We start from the raw sequence: 14,030 nt of genomic DNA on the forward strand, positions 1-14,030 counted from the left end.
CTCCTCAGCTGTGGAGGAAAAGCCTCTCCTTGCACTGAGTGGGGACCTGCTCAGGGAAAGGCCGGCTGCAAGGGCTCGCAATGGCTGAGGAGGAGGGCGTCCTGCTGGAGAGTTGGGGAAGGGAAAAATAGGGAGCTTAAGCCTGCAGAGCGGGCAAAATTGAAAAGGGAAACCAATGTGGAGCAGGTGGGGGTGAAGGGAGAGGAGGGCAGTGAGCTCAGGGGGCAAAGGGAAGCAGCCTGCCCTCCCAACACAGGTGCCTCCTGCTACCCCCTTTGCCACTTTCACCGGGAGGAGCCGCAGCAGACAGCTCCGCATGCGGCTCTAGAGCCGAAGGTTGCCGACCCCTGCCCTAGATCAAGGCTATGGGATAAGTTTGCAGCTTCGTCCATTGACCGTCGATTATTGCTGCTTATGGTTAGCAGGGATTAGGTCAAAAGCAGCCTTGAAATCAACAAAGGCTGCAAAAAGTCTAGAACCCCTAGTGGCCAGATGTTTTTCGACAAGAAATTGCAGCACTAAAGTCTGATCAAGGTGTGATCTTCCAGGGCAAAAGGCTGCCTGAATATCGGCTATAATGTCTTGAGATTCCATCCAGGCCAATAGCTTCTCTCTCAGATGCAAGGCATAAAGTTTACTGATGACATTGAGCAAGCTAATAGGCCTGTAATTTGAGGGAATTTCATGACCTCCTTTTTTATAAATGGGAACTATAATTGCCCAACCCCAATCAGAAGGCATATTAGCTGTTTCATCAATATACGAAAATAGGGCAGCCAAAGGTGGAGCCCACCAATCCTGATGTTCTTTAAGCAAATCACTTCTAATAAAATCTTCCCCTGGAGCTTTTTCACTTTTAACTCTCCTAATAAGAGAGACAACCTCCTCACTGGTTACAGGTTCCCAAGATGGGAGATCTTCAGCTAATAATTTAGATCTTAAATCTGGACAAGGGGGTTCCTCCGATGCATAAATCCCCTGAAGATGTTCCACCCATTCTGATGCTGTAATATAATTTGAGGCTCCCGATGGAAACACCTTCAGTAGTGGATTAATTATGTGCCAGAAGAGAGATGTATTTTTCTGATTAGCTGCACTAATTAAATCTTCCCAATTTTTCTTTATAAAGATTTCCTTCTTAAATTTAATAGTTTCCTCAAATTGTTTTTTTAAATTTTTTAAATGCACATAATGAACCTCCAATTGAGATTATCTCACCATAATCAAAGCAGCAGTAACCTGCTTCTTCAGGATCCTACATTCAGAATCATACCAGTCATAAGATCTACTTCTCAGACTAATGTTGCACGTATAATTACTTAAAAAAGGTTTTAAGGCAGCAACAACATTATTATAATGTGACAAAGGATCACCTTCCTTAGCTATAATTGCATCCCTAAAGCCCATTACCCGCTCACAACTCAAAAGCCCTTGAATTTTAGCACTAACATGACTGGTCCATTTCACACAACTCGTCACAGGACCTAAATGGTCAGTAGGGTGATGGATCTCTCTTGACTTAAAATGCTCAGCTGTTGACAATTTGAGCGATAAAGGGAGATGGTCGTTCTCTGATCTATTGAGTACCCTAAAATCCAGCAAATCCGGTAGCAATGATCTAGAAATAGCCACATAGTCTAGAAGTGAGGGTTTAGTCCCCTTCCAAAAGGAACACACTGCCAGGTGATCCTCCGGCCATGAGCCGTTAAGGATTATTAGATCTTGCTTTATGCAGCATTGGGCCAAAAATAAGCCCTGACGATTACACCTACAGTCGTTAGAAACTCGTTTGCACAATGGAGGAGGGTCAGAAAAAGACGGGGGGGGGGGAAGCTCCAAATTTTGTAAAAAGTTCCAAATCATTTCTGCCCATTTTTGCATTAAAATCGCCCAAAATGACCACCTGAGCAGAAGGATATGCCTCTTGGATCTCCCCGAGATGCTTCTCAAAATTGATCCATATTTGCCTTAAGGTGGTTAAACCCACAAGTGGCGGGAAGTACACATTTACCAAAATTAAGGGAATTGGCTGTAAATTAAGTTTTACCACCAGAGTATAATGGTCAAAAGCGGGCAAGGATTCCACTACAATAGACAAATTCGTAGAAACCAATGAAAGTAATCCCCCCTTAAGTCTGCCCCTTCCCAAACCAGGGACCGCCGGGGTTAAGAAAGCTCTAAAGCCATCTACTTGGGGGGGGGAGAGGAAAGCCAGACTTCCTGAAAACATAAAACATCCCATTTCTTGATGAAATAAAAAAAAATCAGACTGCCCAAATTTCCCAGCCCACCCCGCCACATTCCATGAAACAAGATGAAGTACATTAGCTGCACTCGGGTCAAATACCCACTGAAGGAGCCTGACTATTTGCAACAGAGGAGATGGTAAAACTAATATCGGCTGCCACACAGGGATTCAATACCAGGGTCACAGCCCCCACATTTCTACAGGGAACCCCATTGGAAACTCTTTGACTCCCAACTGGGCTTGAGCCCAACTCCACAACAGGATACAAGTTTGCAGTTTTTGGAGAACACTGAGTACCCTGAGCTGGACAATCTAAAATTGTCTGATCATTGCCAGATGAAGGTTCATCAGCCTCCAACACAGTCAAATTACTAGATAGATGACTTTGCTGTAAAACATCAGTTTCTATTAATCCAGGGGTTTGACATCCACTTTGTGCAGATAGAAGCACCAAGTCATGGGCAACAGACGCAGACTTTACTTCATCCAGGGTATTCTCTCCAACCTGAGAAGGGAGCAACAGAAAAGTTGAAGAAAGAGAAGATATCATGGACTGTTCTTTAAAGTCTATTAGACACTGTAGGTCTGGATGAAGAGTCCTAGATAGCTTCGCAGCTACCTCCATATCCATCAAATCTTCTGGAGAAACATCCTGTTTCTGGAAAGGAGTAGAAGCTGATGTGTCTTGTATATTTTCAAAGTCTTGCACCAGCTCTTTCAAGGCAGAAATCAAACGCTCCTGTTCTAGCAGAGCTAGCTCTGAAAATGACTCTTTCAATTGAAATTTAGAAGTGGGATCCAAGAGTTGTGAATCCAGATGCTCAAATGTTCTAGGCCTAATAGGAGAAACCTCTGCCCTAACTGTATTGGGATGTCTAACTCCCCGAGATTGAGTAAAAGCAGTAATGGGAGGTTCATAATAGACTTTCTTAGGTCGTATTCCAAAATGATGTAAAAGAGAAGAAGACTTACGAAGCATTTGAGGTATAACATCCTGTCGAAAAGACAACAGGATATTTTGCCAATTGGGAGAAGACCTTAATTTGGTCACATTCTGCAAGTCCACCTCGTGCAAATCACAGCGCAAAAAAACTGCTCAGAGAAGATTTTGCTCTGAATTTTGTGTGCCATCTGCCATAGTTTAGCTGGCTTTGAAAAATGGAGAGGGAGATCTTGCAAGGTTGCAATCTTCTTCCCGTCCTCACTTCCGACGTTGAGGAAACAACAGGAATGTCACCCACACAGGGAGGCCTGTCCTTCACTGTGAGTGTTTTCAACTGATGACACAAAGCCTCTAACTTACAGGCCATAGCCTGCTGGCCTCTGAAGATAGTAAGCAGAGTTTGTGAGATAAGAGCACATTGTTTGCCAGACAGGGCTTTCAGTTCCTTGAGACCTATCCATTCCAAATTATCTGTGCTAGTAGCTGCATTACACACAGAGCTGGATTTCACCGCCCCTTGAAAACACCGGAGGATAATGGCGTCTCACTCCTCTCTCCAGGATGACTTAATGTTTGACTCCCTTCTTCTATCACCTCCGCACCCTCTGAGATTAATTCCACAGTCTTAGTCACTTTTCCATGATTAAGTGGACATTCCAATAACAGCAGCTGTTTAGAGACCTTGACGCTGCGTTTCTTCTTCAGGGCGGTTTGCCCGGAGGCAGCTGGGCTGGTTCTCTGTCGTTTACTTTGTTTCTTCATACTTACAGATAAAAGCTGATTTCTTATCCCCAATAGGGACATTTGCAAACCAAAACACTTGGCTTGCAAAACTGCATTCAGAGGTGCTGCAGAAAAGAAAATATTGTAAGAAGGCACACATAAACAGGAAAAAAGGAAGTTTTTTAGACGGAGCTCAAGTAAACGTGTGCAGCCCCGGAGGCAGCCTCCCCCCCCCCACCTAATGGGGACCATACATATATCAATGCCCTTCACTTTACTGAAAGAGGCAAATTTTCTCCCATTAAGACACTGCAATAAGAAACTGTAGATACTGGGATACATGCACTCCTGAATATGAATAAACCAGTACCCCTCTGGCAGGGCAGCTGCCCATGATGCAAGCTGATAATTTATTATCAAGCAGTGAGCTGGAGGAGGTAGTGAGTTAGTGGGCGTACCCTGTGCCATTCTGCTGCCTTCCCCATCCTGCTGCCTCATGGAGTACAGACTAGTTCCATCCTCTTTTCATGCTGTAGCAGTGTGTGAGAGGAAGACCTCTCCGGCGATATACAGGACTGCTGCTCCCTCTACATGTGTTTGATTGTATGTTTGCAGGATCTGTATTCATGATAGAGACTCCTAATCATTCAGGGTTCCTGATCATGCATACCGAACCTGACACAGAACCATGCTTTCACCCCACATTGAGAATGGGACCAGCGAAATACACGAAGGCCAATAGTGGAGCCACTCAGCACAATCCTCCCCCCCCCACTCATTCATGCAATATGTGAGGCTCACATCGGTTCATTTATTCTCCATGACATGATCACACTGTAAACATCTGAGAGGAACACTGTGATATCATCCTGTACACTACATTACAGGCTGTATTGTACTGTATCCAGGAAGAGGAAAAAGTGGAAGTAATTAGAAAAATATCCCAAAGCAGCAAAAGGAAGGGGAAACAGAACCGGTAGCAAGAAGCACAACTGAACAAATATACTCTCATATTTACGGTTTATTTCCCCATTGGAAATATGTCTATTCCCCTCCCAAAGTCACTACTACAAAAGGGAAGAACAATTTGGTGCAACCTTTCTCCAGATTTCTTGGGGAAGCAATGGCAGCTGGACAGGATGCCATGGGCTGTGATGTTTGTGCAACTGCTGAGCAGCATATACAGAAATCTGCATGGACTATGATCTGCTTGTTTATGAATAATAATAATAATAATAATAATAATAATAATAATACAGGTATTTCTATACCGCCTTTTTGGTCCTCAGATTTCTCCTTAGACTTTTTTCAAGGCGGTTTACATAGGCAGGCAATTTAAATCCCCGTAGGGATTTTTACAATTTGAAAGAAGGTTTCTATCTTTCAAGAAACCACAACATTCAGATGTTTCTTTCTTGATCTGATCGCACATTATAATAAGAACAGCCCCACTGGATCAGGCCACAGGCCCATCTAGTCCTCCATCCTCCCACGCTCTGGCCTCCATCCTCCCACATTCTGGCCTCCATCCTCCCATGCTCAGAACAGATGGAATAGCTCGGCTCAGCTTGTCAGCTGCTTCAAGGTCGCACGAACTGGAGACCTTCGGATATTATGACATTGACATCCAGCCTTTCTTCTATCCTGGAACTCAGTCCATCATTCAGGCAGTCGACACCCACCCAGATTGCAGATGTTTCTGTCACTTGCAAGTGTCCAAACTTCATCTGAGCATTATTTTACATGTGCCACTCAGTAGCCTGAGGATAGGCAGAGCCAGGGTGACCAGATGTCCTCCTTTTCCAGGACATGCCCTCTTTTTTAGTCCAAGCTTTCCAGGACATGTCCTGGGAAAGAACTTCAATGTTCCCTGTGAGTGGGTCCCTGCAGGCAGCGCATAACCTTCTAATTAAAAATTATATGCAATAAATTATATGTGATATACTTTTACATTTAATAAGTAATATTGTGCTTAAATTAACTACATGAAATCAACATACAAGTGTTTTTTAGCTTTTATTTTGTCACGTCCTACATTTTTCTTGGATGTCCTACATTTTGGGGTGCCTGCTCCTCTTTTGTGGTTATGACATTGGGTCCCCTGCAAGGAGCAGGTATAGGTAAGGGGCGACTAGCACCCCCTCCAAAAAAATACCCTGCATTTGCCAGGGACTGTCAATGGATTCTAACAGCCCAATCCTATCCACACTTTCCTGGGAGTAAGCCCCATTAAATCTAATGGGACTTACTTCTGAGTAGACATGCAGAGGATTGGACTGCAAGGGCCTGGAGCTGATTTCCAATAAACCTGTTGATCATCAGTGTGGTCATCAGCTTAGCTCCAGAAGCATTCCTCAGAAATTTTTCGAGGACACGTGCAATTCTAGGGCTTTTTGGTGGAACATAAAACGGTTCTGATCCGAACCCACTGCGCCTTATGCAACCCAGCATCAGAAGCTGCTGCTCTGTAGCTTCCCATGGGCTTCCCTTGTTTAAAGGGTCGAACTAAAGCGCCGCCTCTGCTCTTGAGCCTGAGCCTCGTTTTCCGGGCTCAGGGCAAATCGGAGCCTTGCTCCACCGGACCTTTCTCACGTTGCTTGCCTGGATAGGGAGACTGCCCTGCTCGTTTCACGTCGTGCCTGCTGATGGGCGGAGCTGGCGCAGCTCCCTTCGTTCGTTGCTACCCCCTTGCAATGCGCTGATCTCCGTAACCGTGTAGGTAATACAGCTTTAGGGTGCCCCTCTCCGCACATCTGCCTGCAGCAAGCGCCCCCCCCCCACTCAGCAGGACTTGCTGCTTAGAAAACTGGCATTGGTGACTCTCATTTGCCCCCCCCCACCCCACTGCTGTTCTAAAGCCCTGCCCCCCGGGAGGTCCACTCCAGGGCAGCATCCCGCAGGGACTTCATTGCACGCTGCAGCATGAATGTCCCAAGCTGCCCTTTCTGGCGCGCATGACTCATCCACGCCCTGATCTTGCTGCCTACTGCTGGTCCCCTCCCTTTAGAGCCAAGATTCTGCTGAGTCATAATGAACTTGTTGTTTTCTCAGAACTTTATCTAGCGCTGCGTCGCTGCTGTTTGTCCATCTCAAGGTTTCCTTCGGTTAGGAGGTATGATGATGACCTGCTGTGGAAAGGGGGGGGGGAACTTGGGACTCTTACCCTGCACATGCCTGATCTCAGAAGCTAAGCAGGGTCAGGCTTGGTTAGTACTTTTCTGGGAGACTGCTTGGGAATACCAGGTGCTGTAGGCTTATGCCATAGCCTTTCGAGACTGAAGGTTACCAACTTGGAATTTGTCTGGCTTTTAGGGCTGGGAAAAACCAAGCTTGCATTGAAACAGCAGCAATCAACAAAAACCAGGCAAGCCTGGCTTGTGTTGATAAATGTCATCATTTGCCAGTTGTTGTTTTTCTTTACTATCTTCCAGTTTCTGCTCTGCCCTTTTCTTGATGAGAGCTTTCTGCTCCTTTGCGCTGGTTAACAGTCTTTAAACAGCATCCTGGTTGGTCTCTGGTAGATTCCTGGACTTGTGAGGATCTGCATCTCCTTGCCTCAAGAAGCATGGCTGCAAAAGTGATCAAAACTGTGCTCAGCAAGGAACAGGCGGAAGGTGTCGGAGCGCGGGTCCGCAGGAGCATCGGCAGACCTGAAGTAAGGCAACTGTGGCAAATGTTTGCTTTTCTGGCCTTTCAGAACAACTTGATGTTGCATTGGAGTGTGGGACATTTTTTCTTATTAGATGATCGGTGTTAAACTGTGGTCTCCACTCATAGCAGCGAGGGGGGGAAAAGGTGGATTTTAGCCATAGGCCTTTTATTATGTGATGTTCTCAATTTTAGTGCCATTGCCAGTTATTAGAGGCAAAGCCCTGTCCCAGCAGCTGACAACAGCAGCTCCTGTGTGAGTCTTCCCCCACGATTCAGGAACGTTGGAGGGGTGCTCTTCATTTGCTGATGGGGTGCTGGGTACCACCGTGGCACAAAACTTTCAACCAATCTCAACCAACTGTGAGATACAGGAAGCTGGATTAGTTGGGCCTTTGGTCTGATCCAGTGGGGCTTGTCTTATGTTCTTATGATCGATATATAAGGAGCCGTGGGGGCCAATTGGAAACATTGTTTGCAGGGCCCCAGGTTTACAACCTTGGTCTGCAGCATCTTCGAGACAGTTAAACAATACTGATTTTTGTTTTTAAGAATCCAGAAGAAACTTAAAATCATTGCTGTTCTCTATCAAACCTGCAATGTAGTTTTAGGTGTTCATTACGGTGTGGTGTTGTGTGCATTGACAAGACTAGAGTAGATCTTGAGTAGGACTAGAGTAGGTAAGACTAGAGTAGGACTAGAGTAGACTAGCAAGACTGGGGCGGCGCCTCTTTAGGCCTTTTATCAGCATTCTAGGCAAGACTGACTTCTGAGCAACAGTGCCTTTTCTCTTCCTACAATGCTTCAATTTATTTTGATTGCGTTCTTCTCAAGTGGGTAGAACTCAAGGATAGGGTCATGCTACTCAATGAGGTTCAGTGCCAACACTGTATGCTGCCACTATAAAATAATGACTGAACTTTACAAACATTTTAAAATGTTACTGATTTCAATTTTCAGTTAAAAAATTTGGATCCATTTCTGATGCTTGATGAATTTAAAGGAGGCAAACCAGCTGGCTTTCCTGATCATCCTCACCGAGGTTTTGAAACTGTAAGTAATCCATATCATAAGCATTGCTCATTTACATCCAGTAGCTTGACTGCAATACAGAGCACCCACATGCATGCGACTACATGTTGAAAAGTATTCATGCTGAAAGCCTGTGGTATTAGCTACCTTTCTCCTCGCTTTTTAGGTACACAGGTGGATTCTGATATGGGTGTATTTTGTTTAGACAGATTTTTAATTCTATAACATTGACAGAAAATCAATTTTCATCAAATCTTTGCCTACGGAACAGTACAGTCATCATTTATTTTGTCTCTCGAAGGCTGTTTTTATTGTGTATTTTTTAGATTTGTTTTATTGCTGTGGTTTTAATTGATTATTGTATTTTAAGTTATATGGTGAGCCTTCTCGAGTCTCTCTGTGAACAAGGTAGGGCATAAATCCTTTAGAATGAATGAACAGAATAGAATAATAATGGTGTTGAATATTCTGCAAAGCTTATCACTTGCATTTCCTGCATAATTCCTTGTATTTGCTTGTGCTACAGTTGGCAGCTGATGCTTGAAGAAGTTGCTGAAAGATGCAGCCCTACCCTTAGCCTTTCTTACCCTCTCTAGAACCCTCCTATTCCATTTGTCAGACATCCAGGTTCATGTCTTACTTTATGTAACATTATTATATCCAGAGCATATCTGTATTTTCTTTTCAGTGGTGGTTGTAAGCTTTGAGCCATCTTGTGCTGCTTGTTTTGTGTAAGAAGACATTGTCCGGTGATTCCCAGTGTGAACTCGCACAACCCAGAGGTAGTACTTCAGGGAGAACTAGGCCATAGGTTTTGTTCTCGTGGTTCTAGTGTGGCTGGAAAACTAGACAAGGGAGACTCAGCGTGGTTGAATATTCTCCATAGTAGAAATCTTGCCTGTGTATTGTTGGATTGCTGAGAAGAAGTCCAATCTCTTCTGAGAAGAAGACCAGAAAAAGAAGGTGGTGGTTAGCAGAATAGCTGCTGAGGCATTTTGCTTGGTGAGATGGCTGCTGTGATGCAACTGAGGGGAAGGACAGTCCCCACTTTTACCTTCAGGTGGTGAGAGAAGATAAGGGATGCTATTGCCAATATAGCATTACACTGACATCAATGTCCTACTTCCTCCAGCATAACCCAGTGTCAGAAGGTAATGGTCAGATTTCACAGTTACCTTAGTTGCAGCAAAGTGGTTGTTCTACGTAGCAATATTTTCACCAGCCAGCACTGACTCTTCTGTCCCAATTGTATCCCTCACCATCCTATGTTGGAAGGGGTGACTGGATTGCCTGAGCAAGGTAACTAACAATATTTTATTTAAGTAAATATTTTAAGTAAAATATTTTTTACTTACCTCCCCAGAAGGTGCCTGGTTGCCTCGGTTTCCTCGGTTGCCTGGTTGCCTCGGTTTCCAGCCTGGTTGCCTGGTTTCCTCGGGCCTACGTCAACTAAGACTTGGGAACCTCAGGGAGTGTGTTGGGCTGTGCATGCACTGAGATTCCCTGCCCACCCCACTCCTCAACTATGCAGGCATGTGTAAGTGGGCTAATGGAGTAGCAGTTCAGGAGAGGAAAATAGGATGCTATGCTTTAAAGAGTTGATTGGTTCACTGGTATGTTTGTAACAAATTCTGGAATATCAGAAAAGAGGCATGTTGTGTTATCTTAATTTTGCGGTGGTAAAAGCTTTTGTGGACTTGAGTCCCTAAATGTCAGCCACAAAACCCTGTTTGTCTTTGGTTTGGTTTTGTTTCATGGGACTCTTGAGCAGCTAACAAGGCTGCTCTTGGAAATTCTGCAGTGTTTCCTTTGTATGCCAGAAGGTGGCAGTGCTCTGCAAGCATGAATTAGCAAGGGCAAAATTACTGTATTTAAGAAAAGTAGTGACACATTCTCAATCATCACATTACTTTCACGTCATAAGAACACGTTCATTTTTCTTTCAGGGAACGATGCACTACCAAATCTGTAATTGTTTTCCATTGATTTCAACAGGCCATGGAGCAAGACTTCAGTTTATTGTAATACAGTGATGCCTCGCAAGATGAAATTAATTTGTTCCATGAGTCGTTCCATATTGCGAAAATTTCGTCTTGCGAAGCGCGGTTTCCCATAGGAATGCATTGAAATTTAATTAATGCATTCCTATGGGCAAAAAAAGTCAGAACAAAGTCAAATTTGGTTTACAAAGTGTTTATTAAGTGCTCTTTAAAGGCATACATACTGTACAAAACTTCAACTTTTTAAACATGCGCAATGCATCCTGAGTATTAATGGTTGTGCGATTTAAAATAAACCAAAACAACAACAAAAAATATGCAAAAAAATTTGTCTTGCGAAGCACGGCCATAGAAAAATTCGTCTTTCGAGTCACCAAAAAAATCGCAAAACGCTTTCGTCTTGCGAGTTTTTCGTTGCGCGAGGCATTCGTCTTGCGAGGCATCACTGTACAGTATGTTTCATGCAGCCTACTGTAATCCCATACAGCAACTATGCATGCTTACTTGGCAGTAAGGCTGACTGACAGTGCAATTCTAGAAATATCTGCTCAGAAGTAAGTCCCATTGAGTTCAGTGGGCTTTACTCCAAGCTAAGTGTGCTTAGGATTACAGCATTATCTTAATAACCTGTTAAGATCGAAACAGAAGAGCAGTAATTATTAAGCAGTGACATTGTTAATCCACCAACCTAGCAGTTCGAAAGCATGTAAAAATGCGAGTAGATAAGTAGGTATTATTATTAACAGTATTTATATACTGCTTTTCAACAAAAAGTTCACAAGCAGTTTACAGAAAAAATCAAATAACTAATGGCTCCCTGTCCCAAAAAGGCTCACAAACTAAAAAGATGCAACACCAGCAGACAGCCACTAGAAAAGTCACTGCTGGGGTGAGGTGGGCCAGTTACTCTCCCCCTGCTAAATAAAAGAGGAACACCCACTTGAAAAATTGCCTCTTAACCAGTTAGCAGGTACCACCTCGGTGGGAAGGTAATGGTGTTCCGTGCACTTAGGTGTCTAGTCATGCCGGCCACATGACCATGGGAACTGTGTATGGACAAACAGCGTCTCTTTGGCTTAGAAACGGAGATGAGCACCACCCCTAGAGCTGGAAACAACTAGGCTTAATGCCAGGAGGGAATATTTAGCTTTACCTATTGTTAATCTGCTTTAGTCAGACTGCATTTTGAATACCGTGTTCAGTTCTGGGTGCTGCATGTTAAGAGGGATCTTGACAAGCTGGAGTGAACCCAGAGGAGGATGATTAGGATGGTGAGAGGGCTGGAAACCATGACCTATGGAGACAGGTTGAAGGAGTTGGGCGTGTTTTAGTTTGGAAACAGGATGGTTAAGCAATGACAGAACTAACTATAAATATCTGGAGGGCTGTTATGTGGAAAATGGAGTGGATTTTTTATTGCTCGGGGCGGGGGAGGTAGAACCAGGACAAACGGGTTTAAATTACAAGGAGACAGATTTTGATGAAATGTTAGAGATTGTAAGAACTGTTCAGCAGTGCAACAATCTGCCTTGGAAGCTGGTAGTCTCTCCATTCTTTCAAGTCTTTAAATGGAGCCTGGATGGTCATCAATCAGGAATGTGGTAGTTGTGGTCAGCCTGCCTTTGCAGGAGTTGGACTTGTAAGTCCCTTCCTAGTCTGTGATTCTAAGGTATATGTATATGTACCGTTAGTCAACAAAAACATTTAATTAGTGTTCTAGCATTATTGTGATTTTATTTTGGTTTTTATGCCTGACAGGTTGATTAAGCTTCTGGAATAGTTCAGTGTCCTCTCTGTTAAAGTGCATCTAAATCATTATAATATTACAAGTGAGCTGGATCTATTTTTCTTTCTGGCATGTTATATCTTGCAGGTGTGGAGATATGAATCTCAATAACATGCACTGACAGATTGTTTTGGATACAAGGCAGTCAGTTAATTAATTGTGATGCCGGAGATTTGTGATTAGATCCCTTGACATTTTTTAAACTTTAAGCTTGGTTGGGAGACTGTAATGTTGGAATAAAAAGGAGGAGAAACTGGTTGTGACTACCACTTGGTAAGGTGAACTACTGGGAGCTTATTTCCCTTTGCCCACACCATGGGGGGGGGAGGGTTCCACAGACACCATTCTGGGATCTTCTCTGCCTGCAGCTCATGGGGCCTAGTATTCAGCCTTGCCGAGGTCCTGAAGAATCTGACACTGGCCCTGGATTTGGTTCCAACTGATTGTGGAAGATCAGTGCCTCAGTAGTATAAAATGCATTTTGACCTTGGTTTCTATCTCTGAATCTTTTCTGTAGCTTTGAAAAGCCCTGACTGCAGCAGCTAGAGAGGGATAGTCATTCTCCATGATGCATGGTGAATAAAAATGCATGTTATCTAGTGACTTTCTGACTAATGACCAATTGCACTCAAGGTTCTTACAGCTAGTCAGTTTCATTTAATTACATTCTACAGACCAGTGGTTCTCAAAAATTTTAGCACCAGAACCCAATTTTTAGAATGACAGCAGACTGGGAAGGGGATGCCTGCTGAATCTAAACCCCCTTGCTGACCTCAATTCCCTGACCTGGGTCCATGCAGACTTGTGCCAGCTACAGTACTGGTGCAGGTCTGAGTAGACTCATTATTATTATTATTAACTTTATTTCTACCCTGCCTTTCTCCCCGGAGGGACTCAAGGCGGCTTGCAACAAGGTTAAAACAAATTAAAAACATAATTTAAAAACAGATGAAAGCATATTAACAACATATCATAAAAAACAGCAGTCATATAAAAAGTAGTCAGGTAAAAAGAGCATAGAACAGCAAATCATAAAAGAATCAGGCCTGTAACCAGGTATTTAAAAAGATATTAAAAGATTTTGAAAAGATATTTAAAAAGGCCGAGAACTCAGAAGGCTTGTCTAAACAGAAGGGTCTTCAGGCCTCGCTGAAAAGTCTCAAGAGAGGGAGCAGTTCTTAAATCAAGGAGAAGGGAATTCCATAGCGTTGGTACCACTATTTCTTGCCGCTGTCCCACGTACCTCACTAGGCTGCGGCACTTGTAAAAAGGCCTTCTCTGATGACCTAAGAGGATGGGCCAGATTGTACTGGAGTAGGCAGTCTCTGAGATACCCTGGCCCAGAGCAGTATAGGGCTTTAAAGGTCAAAACCAGCACTTTGAATTGGGCCTGGAAACGAATGGGCAGCCAATGCAGCCACCAGTGAAGCGGACTGACAGAGTCAAACTGCCTTCCTCCAGTAACTATACGGGCCACCGCATTCTGCACTAGTTGCAGTTTCCGAAACGTCTTCAAGTGCAGCCCCACATAGAGTGCGTTACAGTAATCTAACCAGGATGTCACTGAGACATGGATCACCGTGGCCAGGTCTGCACGATCCAAGTAGGGCCACAGCTGGTGCACCAACCGAAGCTGAGCGAAGGTCCCCC

At 44.0% G+C, this 14,030-nt stretch overlaps 1 protein-coding gene across 6 annotated transcripts in view; it reads left to right on the forward strand.

The window, feature by feature from the left end:
* The first annotated feature begins 6,606 nt into the window (after positions 1-6,606).
* The window catches only part of PIR (pirin), a 29,322-nt gene continuing 21,898 nt past the window's right edge, over positions 6,607-14,030 (forward strand). Inside the window, exons 1-3 of one of the 6 annotated variants that reach the window (XM_066619039.1) lie at positions 6,607-6,629; positions 7,436-7,569; positions 8,523-8,615. In XM_066619039.1, the coding sequence (XP_066475136.1) occupies positions 7,480-7,569; positions 8,523-8,615 (183 nt within the window). In that variant the 5' untranslated portion in view covers positions 6,607-6,629; positions 7,436-7,479. Of the gene's footprint in view, positions 6,630-6,837; positions 7,027-7,345; positions 7,570-8,522; positions 8,616-11,793; positions 11,866-12,021; positions 12,264-14,030 lie in introns of those variants that run through there. The other 5 variants (XM_066619037.1, XM_066619038.1, XM_066619043.1 and 2 more) reach the window with 5 other exon arrangements.

Source organism: Tiliqua scincoides, chromosome 3 (assembly GCF_035046505.1).
Source record: "Tiliqua scincoides isolate rTilSci1 chromosome 3, rTilSci1.hap2, whole genome shotgun sequence".
Classification (NCBI taxonomy): Eukaryota; Metazoa; Chordata; class Lepidosauria; order Squamata; family Scincidae; genus Tiliqua; species Tiliqua scincoides.